At 51.5% G+C, this 17,281-nt stretch overlaps 2 protein-coding genes across 2 annotated transcripts; both read right to left on the bottom strand.

The window, feature by feature from the left end:
- Positions 1 to 1,480: 1,480 nt before the first annotated feature.
- Positions 1,481 to 3,070, bottom strand: BCR38DRAFT_398136 (uncharacterized protein). The gene is made up of 3 exons (XM_040857686.1): positions 2,654 to 3,070; positions 1,986 to 2,599; positions 1,481 to 1,926 (listed from the first exon to the last, which is right to left on the bottom strand). Exons 1-3 carry the CDS (start codon positions 2,799 to 2,801, stop codon positions 1,645 to 1,647), a joined length of 1,044 nt encoding a protein of 347 aa, XP_040712494.1. The 5' UTR covers positions 2,802 to 3,070; the 3' UTR covers positions 1,481 to 1,644.
- An 8,500-nt stretch (positions 3,071 to 11,570) lies between these two features.
- Positions 11,571 to 13,329, bottom strand: BCR38DRAFT_488248 (uncharacterized protein; the record flags this gene model as incomplete). The annotated part of the gene is made up of 3 exons (XM_040864249.1): positions 11,571 to 12,027; positions 12,160 to 12,576; positions 12,713 to 13,329. The coding sequence occupies 3 exons, from the start codon at positions 13,327 to 13,329 to the stop codon at positions 11,571 to 11,573; spliced, it is 1,491 nt and encodes a 496-aa protein (XP_040712493.1).
- Between the last annotated feature and the right edge of the window lie 3,952 nt (positions 13,330 to 17,281).

Below are 17,281 nucleotides of genomic sequence, written 5' to 3'. Positions count from 1 at the left end.
AATAATACTGGAATACGGGGATATCCCACTATATTTCACCTGAGAGTGTGCTATACCTTTAATTCTGCTCGGTAGGGATGTCTTGCCGATCTTGCTCTACGAACTGAGGGTTTAGGCCAGCGATGCTATCCATCGTGCCGACGGTCCACAAGTGTAAGACGGCTGTGTAGAACTTATGTTGAAGTTCCAGTGAGTTTAGCCTTGGCTGACCCTATGTCTTCGAGGCTCCAGTTGAACAAATCGCTCTCAGAGTCAATGGCGCCGACGCACTCGTCTTAAGGCTCAATGCTGGTATCAGCCTTGTACCAGCCTCAAACAGCCTCTTTCCTACCTTGGTAACATCTCATGCTTCGGGTAGACCTCCTTGATGGGGATATTAAGCGGGGACTCGTATCATGGCCGGGCTTCGCATTTTCAGGGTGGACGCCGGGCCATGATGGTGAGATGACCAGGGTGAGGATATCTGGAGCTCGCAGGGAAGGACGGAAGGGCGACACCGAGAGGAAAGTTTTTGTGGCGTAATGTGTTTCTCGGTTGATATCCTGGGCCTCCAGTCAATGCTGCATCGGGCTTGGGACCGGAGTAGACAAAGATGGGACTTCCGGGTTTGATTTATTCTTTTCAGAGACTTGGGAAGTCCTTGGGGTGAATTTCAAGTGTGACATAGAAGACTTCTCACATGGAGGGACCAGCATGGGAAAGTGGGATATCGTCGGCAGGGGCTGGGTCCATATCCTCGCCCGAATCAGAACCATACTCACCTAGGTTGCTGGATGAGGCAGTCAAGAAGACTAAGTTCAGTTCAGATTATACATTGGGTTGTCGGGGCAGCCTCCATGTCGTTGAAGCCCTCTTTGAATTTGGTCTTGTCACTTCTGTCCTTCACGAATCGGGAGTCCAGCTTTGTGACTAGGAGGTTCAAGGCCTACTCAAAGATGTCGTGGACGGTGCACGCCACAACCAAGGCTGGCGTGGCGCCTCGTTCCCGCCAGAAGTCAAAATCGACATTGGGAGTGTCCGTCAGTCTACCAGCGAGGGAGACTTCAGCTCATAGTCCAATTTTGTTGGGGCGCACAGAGGGATAGAAGCGTGATGTATTTAGGTAAGCTAGGGTAGTGGTGGATACGCACGAACCCCCTCTGACACTACATGGCGGGTTGTGATCATCTGCACAGCTATGCGCTTCGGCATGGGTATTCTACTATGAGGAAAGGGCTCTGCTGGGTTGCTGGAACTGGGAAGATATTTGCCTAGGTCGAGACGGTATTTCTCGGTATTTCCGCTGCTTGTTGGATGATGGTGGAGAATCGAGTGCTTGTTCATTATTTTGACTTTGTTCGTATGCAGTACTAGCCTAGGGCTGGCGATTGAGTAAATATGGAGTGTTGTTGACAAGTCTCCCCTTGATGCAGGGAGATGTCTGCAGGGAAACGTTCCTAAGGAGTTCCCTAGAGATAACCTACCTTGGATGCTTACCTTGGCTTCGCTTGCGTCATCATTGCCTCTTCTCATCAGGGACCGCCTTCGTGTCCGCATTTCACAAAACGCATACCAGAAAACCATGGAAAGTCACATGAGGCAGAATCTCGGTTTTACTGTTTTGGATTTTGCATAGTCGGCTAATTTCTGTCCATATAGCAATATCTAAGCCTTGATCTTCAGCACGGCCTTGCCAAAGTTGTCCCCCCTCAGCATACCAATAAAGCCCTCTGCGGCGTTGTCAATACCGTCAGTGATGTGCAACTTGGGCTTGAAGCTGCCCTCGGAAATCCACTTCTGGCCTCTCTCCTGTTGATCCTTGAAGTGAGCATCTCCGAAGCCGGGCTTATTGACCAGGAAACCCTCCAGGGCCAGGGTCTTGGTTACAATCTGCGTCAGTCCCTGGATTCCCGTGCGCTCCTCGGGCTTCTTGTTATATTCAGAGATCTGAAATGATTGTTAGCGTCTATTTAGCATCATGGAAGTTATCCATGGACTACACCTACCATTCCACAAACTGGAATACGGCCGTTGGCGTTCATGTGGTTCAACGCCGCCTCGAGGTGCTCACCACCAACGTTTTCGAAGTAAATGTCGATGCCCTTGGGCGCCAATCGGGCCAAGGCCTCCTGCGGCTTCTCCTTCTTGTAGTTGAAACCAGCGTTGAAGCCGAGCTCCTTGGTAATGAAGTCAAGCTTCTCATCGGAGCCAACGGATCCAATGACGGTCAGACCCTCGTGCTTTGCGATTTGCCCAACGACCTGCCCAACTGCACCTGCGGCCGAACTGATGAAGATGGTCTCGCCCGCCTTGGGCTTACCGATCTTGTACAGGCCAGACCAGGCAGTGAGTCCGGGCATGCCCAGGGGACCAAGGAAAAGAGCCAGGTCCAAGTTGTGCGGGTTGTCGATCTTTCGTACTGCCTGCTTTGCCGGCTCAGGTATAGTAACGTACTCTGCAATCGGTGTGTATCCAACGATGATGTCACCAGCCTTGAAGTCAGAGTTCTCCGACTTGAGGATGCGGGCCACTGTGCCGTTGACGAACGGACCGTTCAACTCAAAGGCGGCTGAGTAGCTGGCAACTCCAGCATCTCTCATCCTACCCCGCAGATAGGGATCTTGGGTCTTAGTGTCAGTAGTGGATGGTGAAACAGGTTTTTGTAGTTACGTACCGAAAGAAGCGTAAAGGACCTCTGCTGTAAGACCCCCACTAGGAGCTGCGGCATCTTGGTCGAAAGGACGGTCCTCGACGGCCAAATGCTCGCCCGCAACGGGCCAGCCGTTCGGGACCTTCTTGAAGATAAGAGTCTTGTTAGGCATTATGAAATATATGGAATGACTGGTGTATTGTGGCTGAGCAATGATGCGTACTAAAGCTGCTGAAGGATTCAACTGCAAGGGTTATTATAGTGGACCGATCGAGGTTTGGAATTGAGAGATGAATTCACTGCAGGTCCATCAAGAATAACGAAGGAATCCCGGGGTTTTAAATGATTCTAGAACCCATATTCCCCATGAGAAATTCCATCTGATTCTCCGTTACATGGCGAATACGTAGTGACGCAGTCAAGACTGCATTAGCGACACAAATTTTCTTGCCTCGGTTGGCCCACTGTCAGTAGTGGAGGAGGTGCTATAACCACGATAATGGGGTCCAGACCCGGTTTGTCGGCAGCAATGTTAGGCCGCATGCCGACTGCACAATGATTTACGGATCCCATGATTTAAGCATATTAACAATTTAATCCTCGCAACAGTTGGATTTAACATTCGGACAGAGTTTGAAAGTGGAGTCTCCTCATCGAAATTCACAGTTCTACGCTAAGCGTTTGGTCTATAACGTCAGCAATTGTTTGAGTTTGTTAGGTACTGCATTTGCTGTCACTAGGCTATTCTAGCTACTGTCGGTCCTGAAGGGGGGAACAAACTCTATGCCAACCTCGCTTCCTTATCCATAGCAATAGCAATAGATTCAACATAACGATACCATCAAATACACCATTCAGGTGATTAAATACTCGCATATTATTAATATTAAATGCCAAGGTTAGTATACTCTAGAGACTGCTACCTAAGACTATCTTGCTCATCGTGGATTAGTTGTTTCCTATTCCAGAAACTATTACAAGAGCTCAAGGATAGATAATCTCTTGAGATGGTGGCATCTAGTCTGAGGTTGTCCAAGTCGTGCGCGAGAGAAGCACGATAACAGGCGTCCTCACCATCACCAAGTCCAGCGCCCCGCAACTCATTAACCGCAAGCCTAATAGCAAAGTCGTCCTTGCTGCCGGCGCGCTCTCCACGCCACGCGTGCTCTGCTTGTCTAACACTCTCGGTCGTGCAAAATGGTACCTCGGGAGTGACCGTCCTTAACGAAGTAGATTAAATTACCTCCCCGTGGGCTAGTATCTGCAGCATTACTTCTAAACACCCTGCAATCCAATACCGCCATCTCCTTTGAAGCCTGAGACTCTAACGATATCGCCTCTATTCCTGTCGAGTCCGACCTGGACCTCTTCCTATAGTGCGAGAGAACGCTTACGGGCAGCGCAGCGAATTCACCTCTAGATGAGTTCTGATGCGTGCACCTAGGGGGGAGGATGCTATAATGCAGTAGTGCGCAACGTTATAGTATCTAATTGAATGGGATTCACCTAACCAGTGGGTCCCCCTACCTTTTCGTACCAAGTTCTAACGGACCATCTAGCGTAACGCGGTGCATATAAGGCACTGTAAGCGCTATTGTTGACGGAGTCATTACCGCACCAAATTTCCTAACTCACGGTTAATAGAGTAGGCTTCTCTGCTGCTAGTAACATAATCCTAAATACGAAGCCGATGTTAGTTGCCGTAGTGAATTAGCGAGGGCGACAAGAAAGCTATATTAGAGCTTGCGCAATAAGATTAGTAGCACTGCTAGCGTAGCTAGGAACGGCTGTAAGAGTATTACTGCTTGTAGTTAGCGCTTCGACTAGTAATGGTCCTATTTTAGGCGAGACTATTCTCAGTAGTAAACATTGCGTCGGAAACGCCAAGATGTCATCGGAAAACGGACATTCGACCGCCATTGTTACGGCACGGATAACTTCATTATAGTCGACATATCCCTTCACCCGGATCTGCCGACCAGAAACATGCAGGCGATTATTATTTATTATTATTATTAAATACGCCGTAGGCTCGAAGCCCCCGGTACCTCTACTAGTACTCCCGTATGTCAAACCGTGCCCTAATGGCTGGACTAAATACATACGCTGCGTCGTCGGTTCGCCCTATTGGCGACTGCGTTGCGTTCACTACCATACTACGTTGGTTCTCAACCTACCAACAAAGTCCCCCCTGAGAAGATCGATGCTATCTGGGCCTTGAAGCTGTCCGACCCGTCCCTAGCAGCCATCTTACAATAGTCCCACTAACCACTGGTTCTCCTGTTGCCGTTGCGAGGTCTCTGCGAGAGTATAGTGGCCGTGGTGCGATGGCGGCCCGTAATCGTTCCCTCGGTCCTTCCAACAGCCCGCAAAAGAGGATTACGTGCTCTGCCGTCTCAGGGGCGTCGCCACAGCGGCATAGCGGCGAGTACACGCCAAAAGCCCCTGTCTTGAATAAGAAGGCTGCTAGTCCTATTTTTTCCGTCCTGATCTGGCACAGCGTAGACGCCTCCAGTCGGTTCAGGCCGAAATACTTGCCCCTTTCGGTATCTGCATCGAAGGGCCCTCCGGTTCCTCAGCGATAGCGCGTCGCTGGCGATCGTGATGCTCTGCTCCGGTGAGCCATCTCTTCCTCCAGTGGTCGAGGAGGGCAGCCGGGACCTCCTTTTCCTCACTCATCCACTCGGAGCCCCGGGCCTCCTTCTCCATAGTGTACCCTGCCGGTCGGAGTAGCTGCGACGCCTGCTTCCTCTTCGCCGGCCTATCCTGCCGGAGTATATGTGACGCTTTAGCGCTCGCGCTGCGAAGCAGATTTCTCTTCCCGCTAAGTCGTAGCCGTTCTTCAAACTTAGCAGCCCGGGCACTAAGATAGAGGTCTAGTGGCGGGATTGCTGCTTCTGCTTCCAGGTGGCGAACCGGCGTCGCTTTGTGGGCGCCACAGACTACCCGGAGGCACTCGTTCTGTATCCCCATCAGGCTCTTAGCTGGCCCTGCCGGTTCCTCACTTATAGTATGCCACGCAGTCGCCCCGAAGGCGATCGCGCTACGGATAACCACCGTATATAACAGCCTCGCCCGTATAAGATCGCAGCCCCACGACATATTGACTAGCTTTGTCAGGGCTAGCTTTTGAGTTGCCATTTTTGTTTTAACACGCTCAACATGGGCGTGCCACGTCAGTTTGCGGTCGAACCAGACTCCTAGGAACCTGGCTGAGACTACCGGCGACACTGTGGCGTCCCCAAGGCGAATACTTTGCGGCAAGGGCTCTCGGGCCCTAGTAAAGTGCATTAGCTCACTCTTGTCAGGGGCGAACTCCATCCCGTGCCTCACTGCCCACCGCTGACACGTAGCCCATGCGCCCTCCAACCGGCGGCAGGTCGTGTCTGGATCGGTGCCGACGCTTAGCAGGTTCGTGTCGTCCGCGAACCCGATTCAATATATATCGACATCCACCAGCACGCCTCGCCCGGAACAGTTATGAAGCCCACCCAGGCTATCGTTCTAACCGCGATGCTGCCATTTTTCATCGCTATCCAGCATCAGAAATTCCGGCACTGGTTCCCGTCCTTTGAACATATGTAGACCAGCAAGGCACGGAACTACAACGAGGCACTAAACAACTACGGGACCGACAATCGCAGCATCTGCTCCGCAACCTGCGCTTGCGCATTGAATTGTTTCCTCGAGGGGACGGACGAGTCAGTCAAGGCCAACCTCGCATCTGCCAACATCATCCTAGGCCTGACACCCACCGTCCTCATCTTCATCGGCCCTGACATGGCTGAGCTGGTTGTTTTATCCACCCAACGCCCGCTCCTTGCGGCCCTTCTATCACTCCGTTCGCCTACGCTAGCTGTCACCAATTTATTTACTAGCGTCGATGTCTTCAAGCTGGAGCACCAACGTCCCACACAGATGATGCAGATATATCATGCCGGGCTGTCAAGCAGCCCGCCTTCTGCGTCGTTGTGGCTGTCCGGACACGATCGAGGCTTAGAGACAACTCGATTGAACCCTCGGCACCGGCTACAGAGTCGGGGCTGTGCCCATTCCCCGTCGCGAATTTATCTCCGCCAGGTTGGCTCATACATGGCACGGTTGACACGTGGCGAACTGATGCGCTGTTATGGATAGCCCGGCTGTGTGCCATTGTGCAGATGGTCTATGGCACCGCTGTGCTCTCGGCATTGCCGCTTATCTCGTTCCTTGACTCTTTGTCTATAATAGTACGCTATGGCGCTAGCTCTCTTCTATGCCACGCCGTCTTCATGCTTGAAATTAACGGGATGCAGTTTCGCTTCGCCCGGGGCTGGGAGTTTTCCAATGAGAGGGGTAGCCTTGAAGTGTCTACTTACAACGGTTCTAGGTATTAATATGCATATATAACATTATTTTCCAGGTTAAAGATTGTGGACTGCCGCAACCGCAAGCAAGAAAGATAACAAATGTAAAGGGAAAAGGAAAGAAAAGATAACAGTGACTGCAACGACACGTACATAATCAGTTCTTCCCTTCGCCCCTTTGCCTACCAAACTCTGGGATTGAATTAAAGAGAACTCAATACGACGGGGTAAAAAATGATCTCCCCCATGAGAACCCACCGAACCCAACCCTCCTTTCACCTGGCCCATCACCGGAGCCTCCTTCCGCTTCGGGCTCGCCATTTTCCGTCTCGTTCTCGCCAGCGGCCAAATCCTGATTGCAACCTGGCGCACACCTCGCGTACCCCGGACCTCGTACGCCCTGGATATCGTAGCTGAGGAGAGAAAAACGGAAATGGCAGCAAGTGACTCAAGTTTGACGTCGGCAACAGCGGCAAGCTTGATGAAAGCCTAGATGTAGTTCTCCCTTGTACATATAATCATTACTGCCGGATTACTTGTAATGATTGCTAATACTCAATCGTTGGTTACATAATCATTCACTAGTACCTTCATAACTAATCATTCTATGATTATCCGTTCCGATTAACTTGGAAGCATTCCGTTAGACGCCCTACTTCAACTACAGGAGCTGGTAACAACAGTGTACGTAGCGATCTTCTCCGTAGGATGTTTAGCAGTAATTATAATAATCGCCTGCATGTTTCTGGTCGGCAGATCCGGGTGAAGGGATATGTCGGCAACCGGCGGACGAAGGCGATTTATTGCCCGAAGTCGTCCAGGTACGAAGTAGTGTACAGCAGCGGCAGAGCTGCGCTATACGTCCATAAACGATACGACGTGGCTACGTTGCGACCCCGTACCGGGATGGACTGGAGCAGTATTACGTTCGGGGCAGGCCCGGACGCCCTTACAATCTGGTCTATCTATTCACCAAACCAGACCGGGAGCCGCTGGGTCAGCCCGCTCCAAGACCTCCCTAATGGGGCGCCGGAAGGGACACAGGTCCTCGTAGGGGACTTCAATACACATCACCCGCTGTGGGACGTCCACGGACGGTCGTCACGGGGCAGCGACAACGTAGTGGAGTTTGCGCGACGCTGGCGATTAGAGCTCGTTACGCCGTTCGGGGAAATCACACGGCAAAGGCACAAACAACGAGACTCAACTATCGACCTAGCCTGGGTGACGAAAGGGGCTAGGATTGATTACGATGGGGACCCGGGCCTAGAGGGCTCAGACCACAGAGCGCAAGTAATTAGGGTAATATCCAACGGGGAAGCAGTCAAGGAGGGCCGCCGCAGTGTCGAAGGGTGGAACTGGGTGATGGCGGATAAGTGGCTCATCGTAGCCGAATCAAGCCAGAGATTTATGAATTATTTGCCGGTTGAGACGATAACGGAGTTGGACCAGGCTGTTGACTGGGTTATCCGGAACCTCCAAGAGATCGCCGACGTGGCGGTCCCGAGACGCACCGTTGGCCGAGGCGCTGGGGTCCCGTGGTGGTGCCCGCAGGTTAGCAAGGCTTGCGCTGAGACGAAGAGACGACGGCGGGACTACCTCCAGGCAAGGTCGCAGACCAACTGGGACGAATATACAAGAGCCGGCCAAAAACAACGGCTCGAAATCAGCGAAGCGCAGACGCGTAGCTGGCACGAGAAGCTCGAGGGGACGGCGAAGGATCACAAAAGCCTGTGGGCACTGCAGAGGTGGGCTAGGCTACGGAGCTGGGCCCCCCCTGAGGCCCACGGCTTGCCAGATCTCCGGAGGGACGCCGGCGACACGCTTACGGCACGTACACATGATGAGAAGGCAAAATTACTAGCTGAGAGGTTCTTCCCAGACCCGTGTATAGATCTATCGGACCTCGATCGCGGCCTATTACAGACGAGACCAGAGCTGAACGTCCCTAGGGAGGTGACCACAATGGATATCGAGTCTATCATCAAAGGAACGGCTGCTCGGAAGGCTCCCGGCGACGACCTGATCCCCACTGGCCTGCTAAAGGCCTGCGGTGAACCCCTATGGGAGATCCTAGCGGATCTGGCAACAGCTAGCTTTAGGCTGGGGTACTACCCGGAGCGCTTCCGCTCAGCGAGGGTGGTTGTTATCCCTAAGCCTAATAAAACGACAGCTCAGAAGCAGACCCCTGGCGGCTGGCGCCCCATTGCCCTGCTTAGCACGGTAGGGAAGGTAATAGAGACGGCGATGAGCCAGCGTATCACCAAAGTAGCTGAGGCGGCCGGCCTACTACCAAACGGCCAAATGGGTAACCGCGCTGGGAGGTCCACCGAACTGGCAATACGTATAGTTGAGGACGTGGTCTATACGGCGTGGAGACGCGGGGGCATCGCCTCGCTGCTACAGCTAGACATCAAGGGGGCATTCGATACGGTCAATTACAGACGGCTGATTTCCATATTAGCCCGGAAAGGCTACCCGGAGTGGGTTCAGGAGTGGGTACGCAGCTTCGTGGAGGATAGAACGGTACGCCTCCGGTTCGATGGCAAGGAGTCAGAGCCAATCCCCCTACGAGCTGGCGTCCCCCAGGGGTCACCGCTATCCCCGATACTGTTTATATTATACATTTCAACGCTGTACGAGGAGCTAGCGGAGCAGCATCCACTACTTTTAGTAGTCGGGTTCGCGGACGACACGAACCTGCTAAGCGTCGGCACCGATCCAGACACGACCTGCCGCCGGTTGGAGAGCGCATGGGCTACGTGTCAGCGGTGGGCAGTGAGGCACGGGATGGAGTTCGCCCCTGACAAGAGTGAGCTAATGCACTTTACTAGGGCCCGAGAGCCCTTGCCGCAAAGTATTCGCCTTGGGGACGCCACAGTGTCGCCGGTAGTCTCAGCCAGGTTCCTAGGAGTCTGGTTCGACCGCAAACTGACGTGGCACGCCCATGTTGAGCGTGTTAAAACAAAAATGGCAACTCAAAAGCTAGCCCTGACAAAGCTAGTCAATATGTCGTGGGGCTGCGATCTTATACGGGCGAGGCTGTTATATACGGTGGTTATCCGTAGCGCGATCGCCTTCGGGGCGACTGCGTGGCATACTATAAGTGAGGAACCGGCAGGGCCAGCTAAGAGCCTGATGGGGATACAGAACGAGTGCCTCCGGGTAGTCTGTGGCGCCCACAAAGCGACGCCGGTTCGCCACCTGGAAGCAGAAGCAGCAATCCCGCCACTAGACCTCTATCTTAGTGCCCGGGCTGCTAAGTTTGAAGAACGGCTACGACTTAGCGGGAAGAGAAATCTGCTTCGCAGCGCGAGCGCTAAAGCGTCACATATACTCCGGCAGGATAGGCCGGCGAAGAGGAAGCAGGCGTCGCAGCTACTCCGACCGGCAGGGTACACTATGGAGAAGGAGGCCCGGGGCTCCGAGTGGATGAGTGAGGAAAAGGAGGTCCCGGCTGCCCTCCTCGACCACTGGAGGAAGAGATGGCTCACCGGAGCAGAGCATCACGATCGCCAGCGACGCGCTATCGCTGAGGAACCGGAGGGCCCTTCGATGCAGATACCGAAAGGGGGCAAGTATTTCGGCCTGAACCGACTGGAGGCGTCTACGCTGTGCCAGATCAGGACGGAAAAAATAGGACTAGCAGCCTTCTTATTCAAGACAGGGGCTTTTGGCGTGTACTCGCCGCTATGCCGCTGTGGCGACGCCCCTGAGACGGCAGAGCACGTAATCCTCTTTTGCGGGCTGTTGGAAGGACCGAGGGAACGATTACGGGCCGCCATCGCACCACGGCCACTATACTCTCGCAGAGATCTCGCAACGGCAACAGGAGAACCAGTAGTTAGTGGGACTATTGTAAGATGGCTGCTAGGGACGGGTCGGACAGCTTCAAGGCCCAGATAGCATCGATCTTCTCAGGGGGGACTTTGTTGGTAGGTTGAGAACCAACGTAGTATGGTAGTGAACGCAACGCAGTCGCCCTATTGGCGAACCGACGACGCAGCGTATGTATTTAGTCCAGCCATTAGGGCACGGTTTGGCGTATGGGAGTACTGGTAGAGGTACCGGGGGCTTCGAGCCTACGGCGTATTTAATAATAATATATATTGAATCGAGGAGAAACATACTTAGATATCGTTTTTCGCCGTCATCGTGACCTTATTGCCGACAGCCTCGCTGATAATTGAGGGGTCTTGCTTCACGTGATTATTCCAACTATTCATTCAGCTTGTGCAACCAGAATTCAACCCAAGCACAAGCTGCGTAGGACGAATGTACTGTTGTCAAGGTGCTTGGAAAAACGACCACGCGGCAGCAGGCGCCCTCGGGAACATCCCAATCGAATCCCCCATAGGTCGGGTGCGGTAAACCGTGTACACAACTACGTATGTCGGGAAGCTCACACAGATAATGAAGCGAAAAAATGAACGTAAAAGACAGGTTAATATTCGCGTATTCCATTTCCTGAAGACTTTACATTATCCAGACAATTGGCACTTATTTCCTGGCCACTCAGAAGAGCACTTCAACGATAAATTGAAGGTCCTCCTTCCTCCTATGACCCCTTTCTGACGTATTCCAAACATCCACTGCTATGCCTCGAAGCCCATCTTAACGCGGCCGGACTTTTCCAACTTGCGAAAGTTGCCAGCCACAAAATCGGCTTTGCGCACGTAGACTTTCAAGTCACCAAAACGAGGCGGCTCAGGAGTTTCGTAATCGGGGAAGTTCATTGTGTTGTACTCCTGGGCCATCTCTCGAGTTCGGGGCGAGTCCTCATCCGCGCACCAGGGGGCAAGGTACTTGGTTGGTGTGTCTCCAGTCTGCACTGGTTCCCACTCCGTCTTCTCCTCAGACCTGGGTTTGATTCGATTACAAATCATTATTGCAGGTCTCGCGATGTCCGCAATGATTTGTTTCACAGGGACGCTAGGGTTCACGCTGTAAACAAGCGTCTGTGAGTCGATCTGGGTGAATGCCAGACTGCCATAACCCTCCGCAACGTCGACGTTATCGCACTCTAGGATGTCTCGGGTATCTTCGGTGTACCTGTAATTCTAGGTGTTAGTGAATCTCCTTGATATTTATTTAATGAGGATTATTATTTCATGTTTCAGGAAGCGAATATTCTCTCTCGGGAATACTTGGTGAAGGAAACAGATGTACTCAAGGATTACTCACCAAGGATCCTGCGCAACAATGGGAATACGGTGTCCCTGCCGCTCCTCTAGAAGGTCTACAATGGTCATGAGTGCAGCATGCTGGGTCATGGATCTCCACGGCTTGGGATCCAATTTGTCGACGAAATCTTCCTCCATCGTACCAAGACCGAAGCAGATTAGCTTGCTAATGCCCTTCTTCCCATCTTTGCCGCCCGGGATGCGGAGTTTCTCCAAGAGATCTCGGAGCTCAAGGCAAACCATACTGATGTTCCAGGCTTTCTTCACTTCATGGTATTGTGCAGCCAGAACGCCACTTGGCATCTTGGGAACCTGCTTCGTGAAAGAGTCGAGGTAAACCGCACATCGTCCCGAATTACCGGGAGCGGCGCAGTTATATACTAGTTCTTGGTAGAGTCTGAAGCTGATGAGGGGTTTTCTAACACATAGAATTAGCTACCAGTGACTCGACAGACTCATGGCGGATAGTTCCGTGCCTTTTGAGCAATAGTGTTCGTGTTCACGCTGAGGTCCAGGAAGCCCTCGATCAACTAAAAAAAATGCGGCAGACTTACCCGTCTTGCGGTTTTTGAGACCAATCCTGCCAGTTCATGGCCCAGTTTGCATCAAGGCAGCGCACTTCAATGAAGGATGGTTTGCCGTCAGCTTGCTTAATACAATCCTCAAGTTCCTCAAACATTCCCGTAGTCCAAAGTCTCGAGCCCAGTTGATAGAATCTTTGGATCTCCGCTGCATTGCGGCGGTCTCCCTCCTCAAGCGGAGCCATGTTAACATCAACCATGCTCTGCAGATCATTAGTGTTTAGCTGCGTGAATGGTGTGCCAGGGGACTGCTCTTCGTCCTCATCAATCTTCAGGGATGGCAGTGGGATCATCTCGGGTGTGGTGGTACTCCTCAAGGAGGCGCGATCTGACATGATTTCGGTTTGCTGGTTGCTTTCCTCCATCTCAGTTGACATATGATCGGGGGTTTGAATCGCCGCCTTGTTCGGAGGTGAAAGCGGGATTGTTTCGGCCGTGGCAGTGTCGGAAATGGGAGCGCCTTCGGTATCAATGTCCTCCACACTTGTCCTCATGAGATGATGCGAAACCGGTGTCGTTGAGCTGCTTCGGGACTGATGCGGGATTGTTTCGTGTCCAGTGGCATCGGCCAGGAGGGCGCCTTCCGCCATTGCAGCGTCTTGGGTGTTACGCTCCTCCATTCTCTGTGACGAGGGTTGCCGAGAATTTAGAAAAGGATTGTCGAGGATGATGAGGGGTGTATTTCTTGAATACAAAGGTAAAGGTAGTGTGAAGTTTCGAATGGTGACACGTCTGGAGCCTGTATATATTGCAGACTTTGGCGCACACTGTCGCAACGTAGGATGTCGGAAATTTCAAGAAAGGATGTTGAGAATCATGAGAATAATGTGCGTTCAAGACCAAGATGGAAGCCGATGCGAAATTCGAAAATCGACATGTTTGGGGCCCGCGGAGACTGTAGACTTTGGCACACACTGCGGTGACGAGCGGTGTCAGAAACTTCGGGCTAGACTGTCCATTTGACGAAGGGTACGTGTATTTCAGCCCAAGATGGACTTTTATGTGACTTTTTGACAGTCAACATGCCTGTACGCGCAGAAACTGCGAATACTGCAGACAATATAGACACTACACCACTGTTGTGGCCAGCATGGAGTGTCGGAAAATCTAAGCAGCCCTTTCCAGATGACAATGCGTACGTAATACTTGGGGTTACGATAAAAATAATGATGTGAAGTTTTGAAAGTTGACAAACCCAGAGCATGCCGAGAGACTTGTGTACACTGTCATGCTGTCGGGTCGGGGAAGGCGCTAAGGGGTTTGCACAACTTGTGCCTGGCTCTTTCAAATCGCAAAGGAATTTGTGCAACCCGTGCTCTGCAACATGTCATGACTGCACAGACAGTCACTCGGAAGACGGCAGACCAGCATAGTTTCCTAGCCTAATGGATTCGTGATTTCCTGGCACACCTTTGGAAGCACAAAATGAGAAGTTGCAAGTCTGAGTAGCCACCAGTTTCGGCCTCTCTTCACCACCTGGAGTTCTGGCACCTCCCACAGAGCTCCAGATCGCCAATTTTGCGTTAAAGAAGAAGGAATGGCCCAGGACACAATGGAACCGCTTCGACGAGGGTTTTGACTACATCTAGCAATCCATTACTAAAGTTCACTACAAGGGAGTCTTAGTCAGGCGTTGGTAACGCGAGAACTATATTATCGACTGCTTCGATTATGTCTGTTTCTATTCATATGAAGTGAGTGGGCTACAGAGAGAGCCGATGAGCTGGTTTAACACGCCATCGATTCGTATGAGCGGAATGAAAATTGCTAGATCCCACATCCGCAGAATCAGAAGCAATTTTACGACCAAGGATGAGCAGTTTCTGCCTCCAAGGCCTGCTGACCAGCTGCAGTTATCCTAGATTTGGCCCTACTACGAAACTTCTCATCCTCAGTGAAGATATTTGTGGAGCCCTCCACGGATTCCTCATCTTCCGTTTCCCAGCAAGTATATCCCCGGTGCTATGTGGATCTTCCCTCTCCTGAGCCATCGGTTCAGTAACACTGCTCATGGCAGCTTCATTACTCCCATTCTGCATACCGGGCGGATTGCCACCGATGAGTCCAATTCGATTCATGGGATAGTTAACGGCGCCGCCGTGGCAGCCAACAAGGCGCACCTTCTTGAAGGTGTAGCTAACAATGGTGATCCGGTTCGACCAGACGCTGCCATGATCTTGCCATAATTTGAAGAGGCTGAATAGGACAATGTAGTAACAGTCTAGGGCTCGGGTCTTGCACGAGATGCAAGTTTATGCTTGTTTGGGTAAGAACAACCCGAGATAGGGAGTTTGCAGCAGCTAGATTGGCGTAGCTGGTTGCTTCGAGATTCCGTTGTCCTTTCGGGTTGGCCACTGTGAGTTTGTTAGCACTGCGTTGTTCCGAGATGGGGAATAAGTATAGGCCATATAATTGGAACTAGGTGACACTTCAGGCTTCGGCCCTGGACTTGACAGCAAAGAATGTGTCAAGCCTCAAGAGTATGCACAGAATAAGCGAGTAGACAGGTGCAGAGAAGAATTTGTTTAGCCAGAAAATATCAATACGGAATTCGGCGCATCCTCCAGGACCTGCAATCCAGCCTTGATATGCTCGATGAAGGTCGGGGGTTCCCCAGCCCTGAGAGATCGCTATAAGCCATTTATTCTCATCCCGTCCCAGTTTATGTCCCCAAACCAGATAGCGTGGCAGATGGTTCGGGGATATTGTCAGTTCTGGCAGCAGAGTTCAATTGTAGAAGTGTCGGTCTGGTATTGATTTTGGTGGGCTGAACTTGGGTTGCTCCATGAAAGGTACACGAATATAATTGGTTAATTCAGTATTGTGTCAATAATAACTAGTAGATGGTCAAAGTGATATCATGTCTTTCTTTACGTTCACTCAAAATCTACTTGTTTACTGGTATTATTCCAAGACTACCCTTTGGCGACAAAACAGAATAGTCAGGATGTCGGATAGCCACCGAGCATTATCGAAGTCTCCAGGGCTCGGTATCCCAATCAGAAGCCCTTTGTTTACCTCGCCGAGATAGCCATGCAGTTCTCCCAGTAGGTTGAATTTGCAGCTCAACACATTCGACAACCTCCATCAGGCTACAACTATCATTCGACCGCTTTGGCTTGCCTGGTGGGAGACGGGCGAATGGCCTGTCGGAGAGAATTATCGCGTGATTTAGTCTGTTAACCAAGTCGAGGAAATACCAGAGCCGGCTAGCAAATCAGCCAAGGTAGAAGGTTAGTTAACTATGCCTCTCTGCCCTTCGAGAAGGGATGAGAGTCTATCCGTTAGCCCATGGCCCTTAGGTTCAACTTAATACCGTGTAGGGAGTTCTAGTAGTGTAGTTTCTGTCACTTAAAGGCGGTCTTGTTAGTAAGACACAGGAAATAGCCTACTTTGTCCCACACCGCTTTTGATAGGGCTCCCTAACTAATTCTAGGTATTCCGGTTTCCTCATGATTCTGGTACTGGTCGAGCCTGCCGCACAGTCAGGACCTTAAGTCGGCCGCTACGATGGCGTGAGGCAAATGGCCCGATTTGTTTTAGGTGCTTGGTGTTAGTCTTATTTCTTGAGGGCGAGTATTTGAATCGGCTAGCGACATCCCAATACTAACGCCGATGGCACGCAAGGCGGCTATAGTAGCGCGAGCCAGTTTATAATACTGATGCGTGCACCTAGGGGAGAGGATGCTATAATGCAGCAGTGCGCAACGTTATAGTATCTAATTGAATGGGATTCACCTAACCAGTGGGTCCCCCTACCTTTTCGTATCAAATACCGATGGCCTTTGTCGTAGCTTGCGGTTACAGTGCGAGTAAGAGCTTTTCTAAGGGTATACTTCATTTCAAGTCATTATAGATTGATAATTAGCTGTAGATAGGTGAAAAATTCAGTTTGAGGCGACGTGTTAAGGAGTGGAGTCAAGTGGACTCGAGACTTTTTGACCGTGATTTTACTTGTACACTTACTCGTCCACCTTCATACATATCTTTAATAGCTGCTATATGTGTGTGTGATATTCGGCTTAGGCGTTAATTATAAGTCGTTGTTCTTATACTCTCCCGGCCGCTACGAGCACCTGGTACTATTCCTCTAGGGCCTCGCCCGGTAGTAGGTTTATCTCCCGGATGGTCAGGGATATAGAGGTTTGGACATAATTAATTAGCTCTCGCATGGAATTCATATGCTCCTTGTATTCTCGGCCGGTACAGATAAATTTGTCCTAGTCTTGTTTGTAGCTGATTCGGCCGTCGTAGGATATCTCTGTTGAAGAGGCTGGATATCCGATCAGATGGACCTCTGCGGATTGATGGATACTCTTGATGGACTGGCTTGACTGGTCTCTGGGGCGAACTGATTTCGTCGTCAGGATCGATGAACTCCCCGACACTTGCAGCTTATTTACGCTTGCGAAACGCTGTCTTCCAGAGTTGCCAGTCTTTCGCACCCTTGTAGTGTTACGAACCGTTGGCCCTGAACCAACATTATAGGCCCGTCGGCAGGCCAGGTGGATACAGACGATAGGATCACGGGACCCCGCATCG

Source organism: Pseudomassariella vexata, assembly GCF_002105095.1.
Source record: "Pseudomassariella vexata strain CBS 129021 chromosome Unknown BCR38scaffold_12, whole genome shotgun sequence".
Classification (NCBI taxonomy): domain Eukaryota; kingdom Fungi; phylum Ascomycota; class Sordariomycetes; order Amphisphaeriales; family Pseudomassariaceae; genus Pseudomassariella; species Pseudomassariella vexata.
The sequence above is the reverse complement of the archived record's forward strand: the minus strand, read 5'-3'. Positions and strand labels throughout refer to the sequence as shown.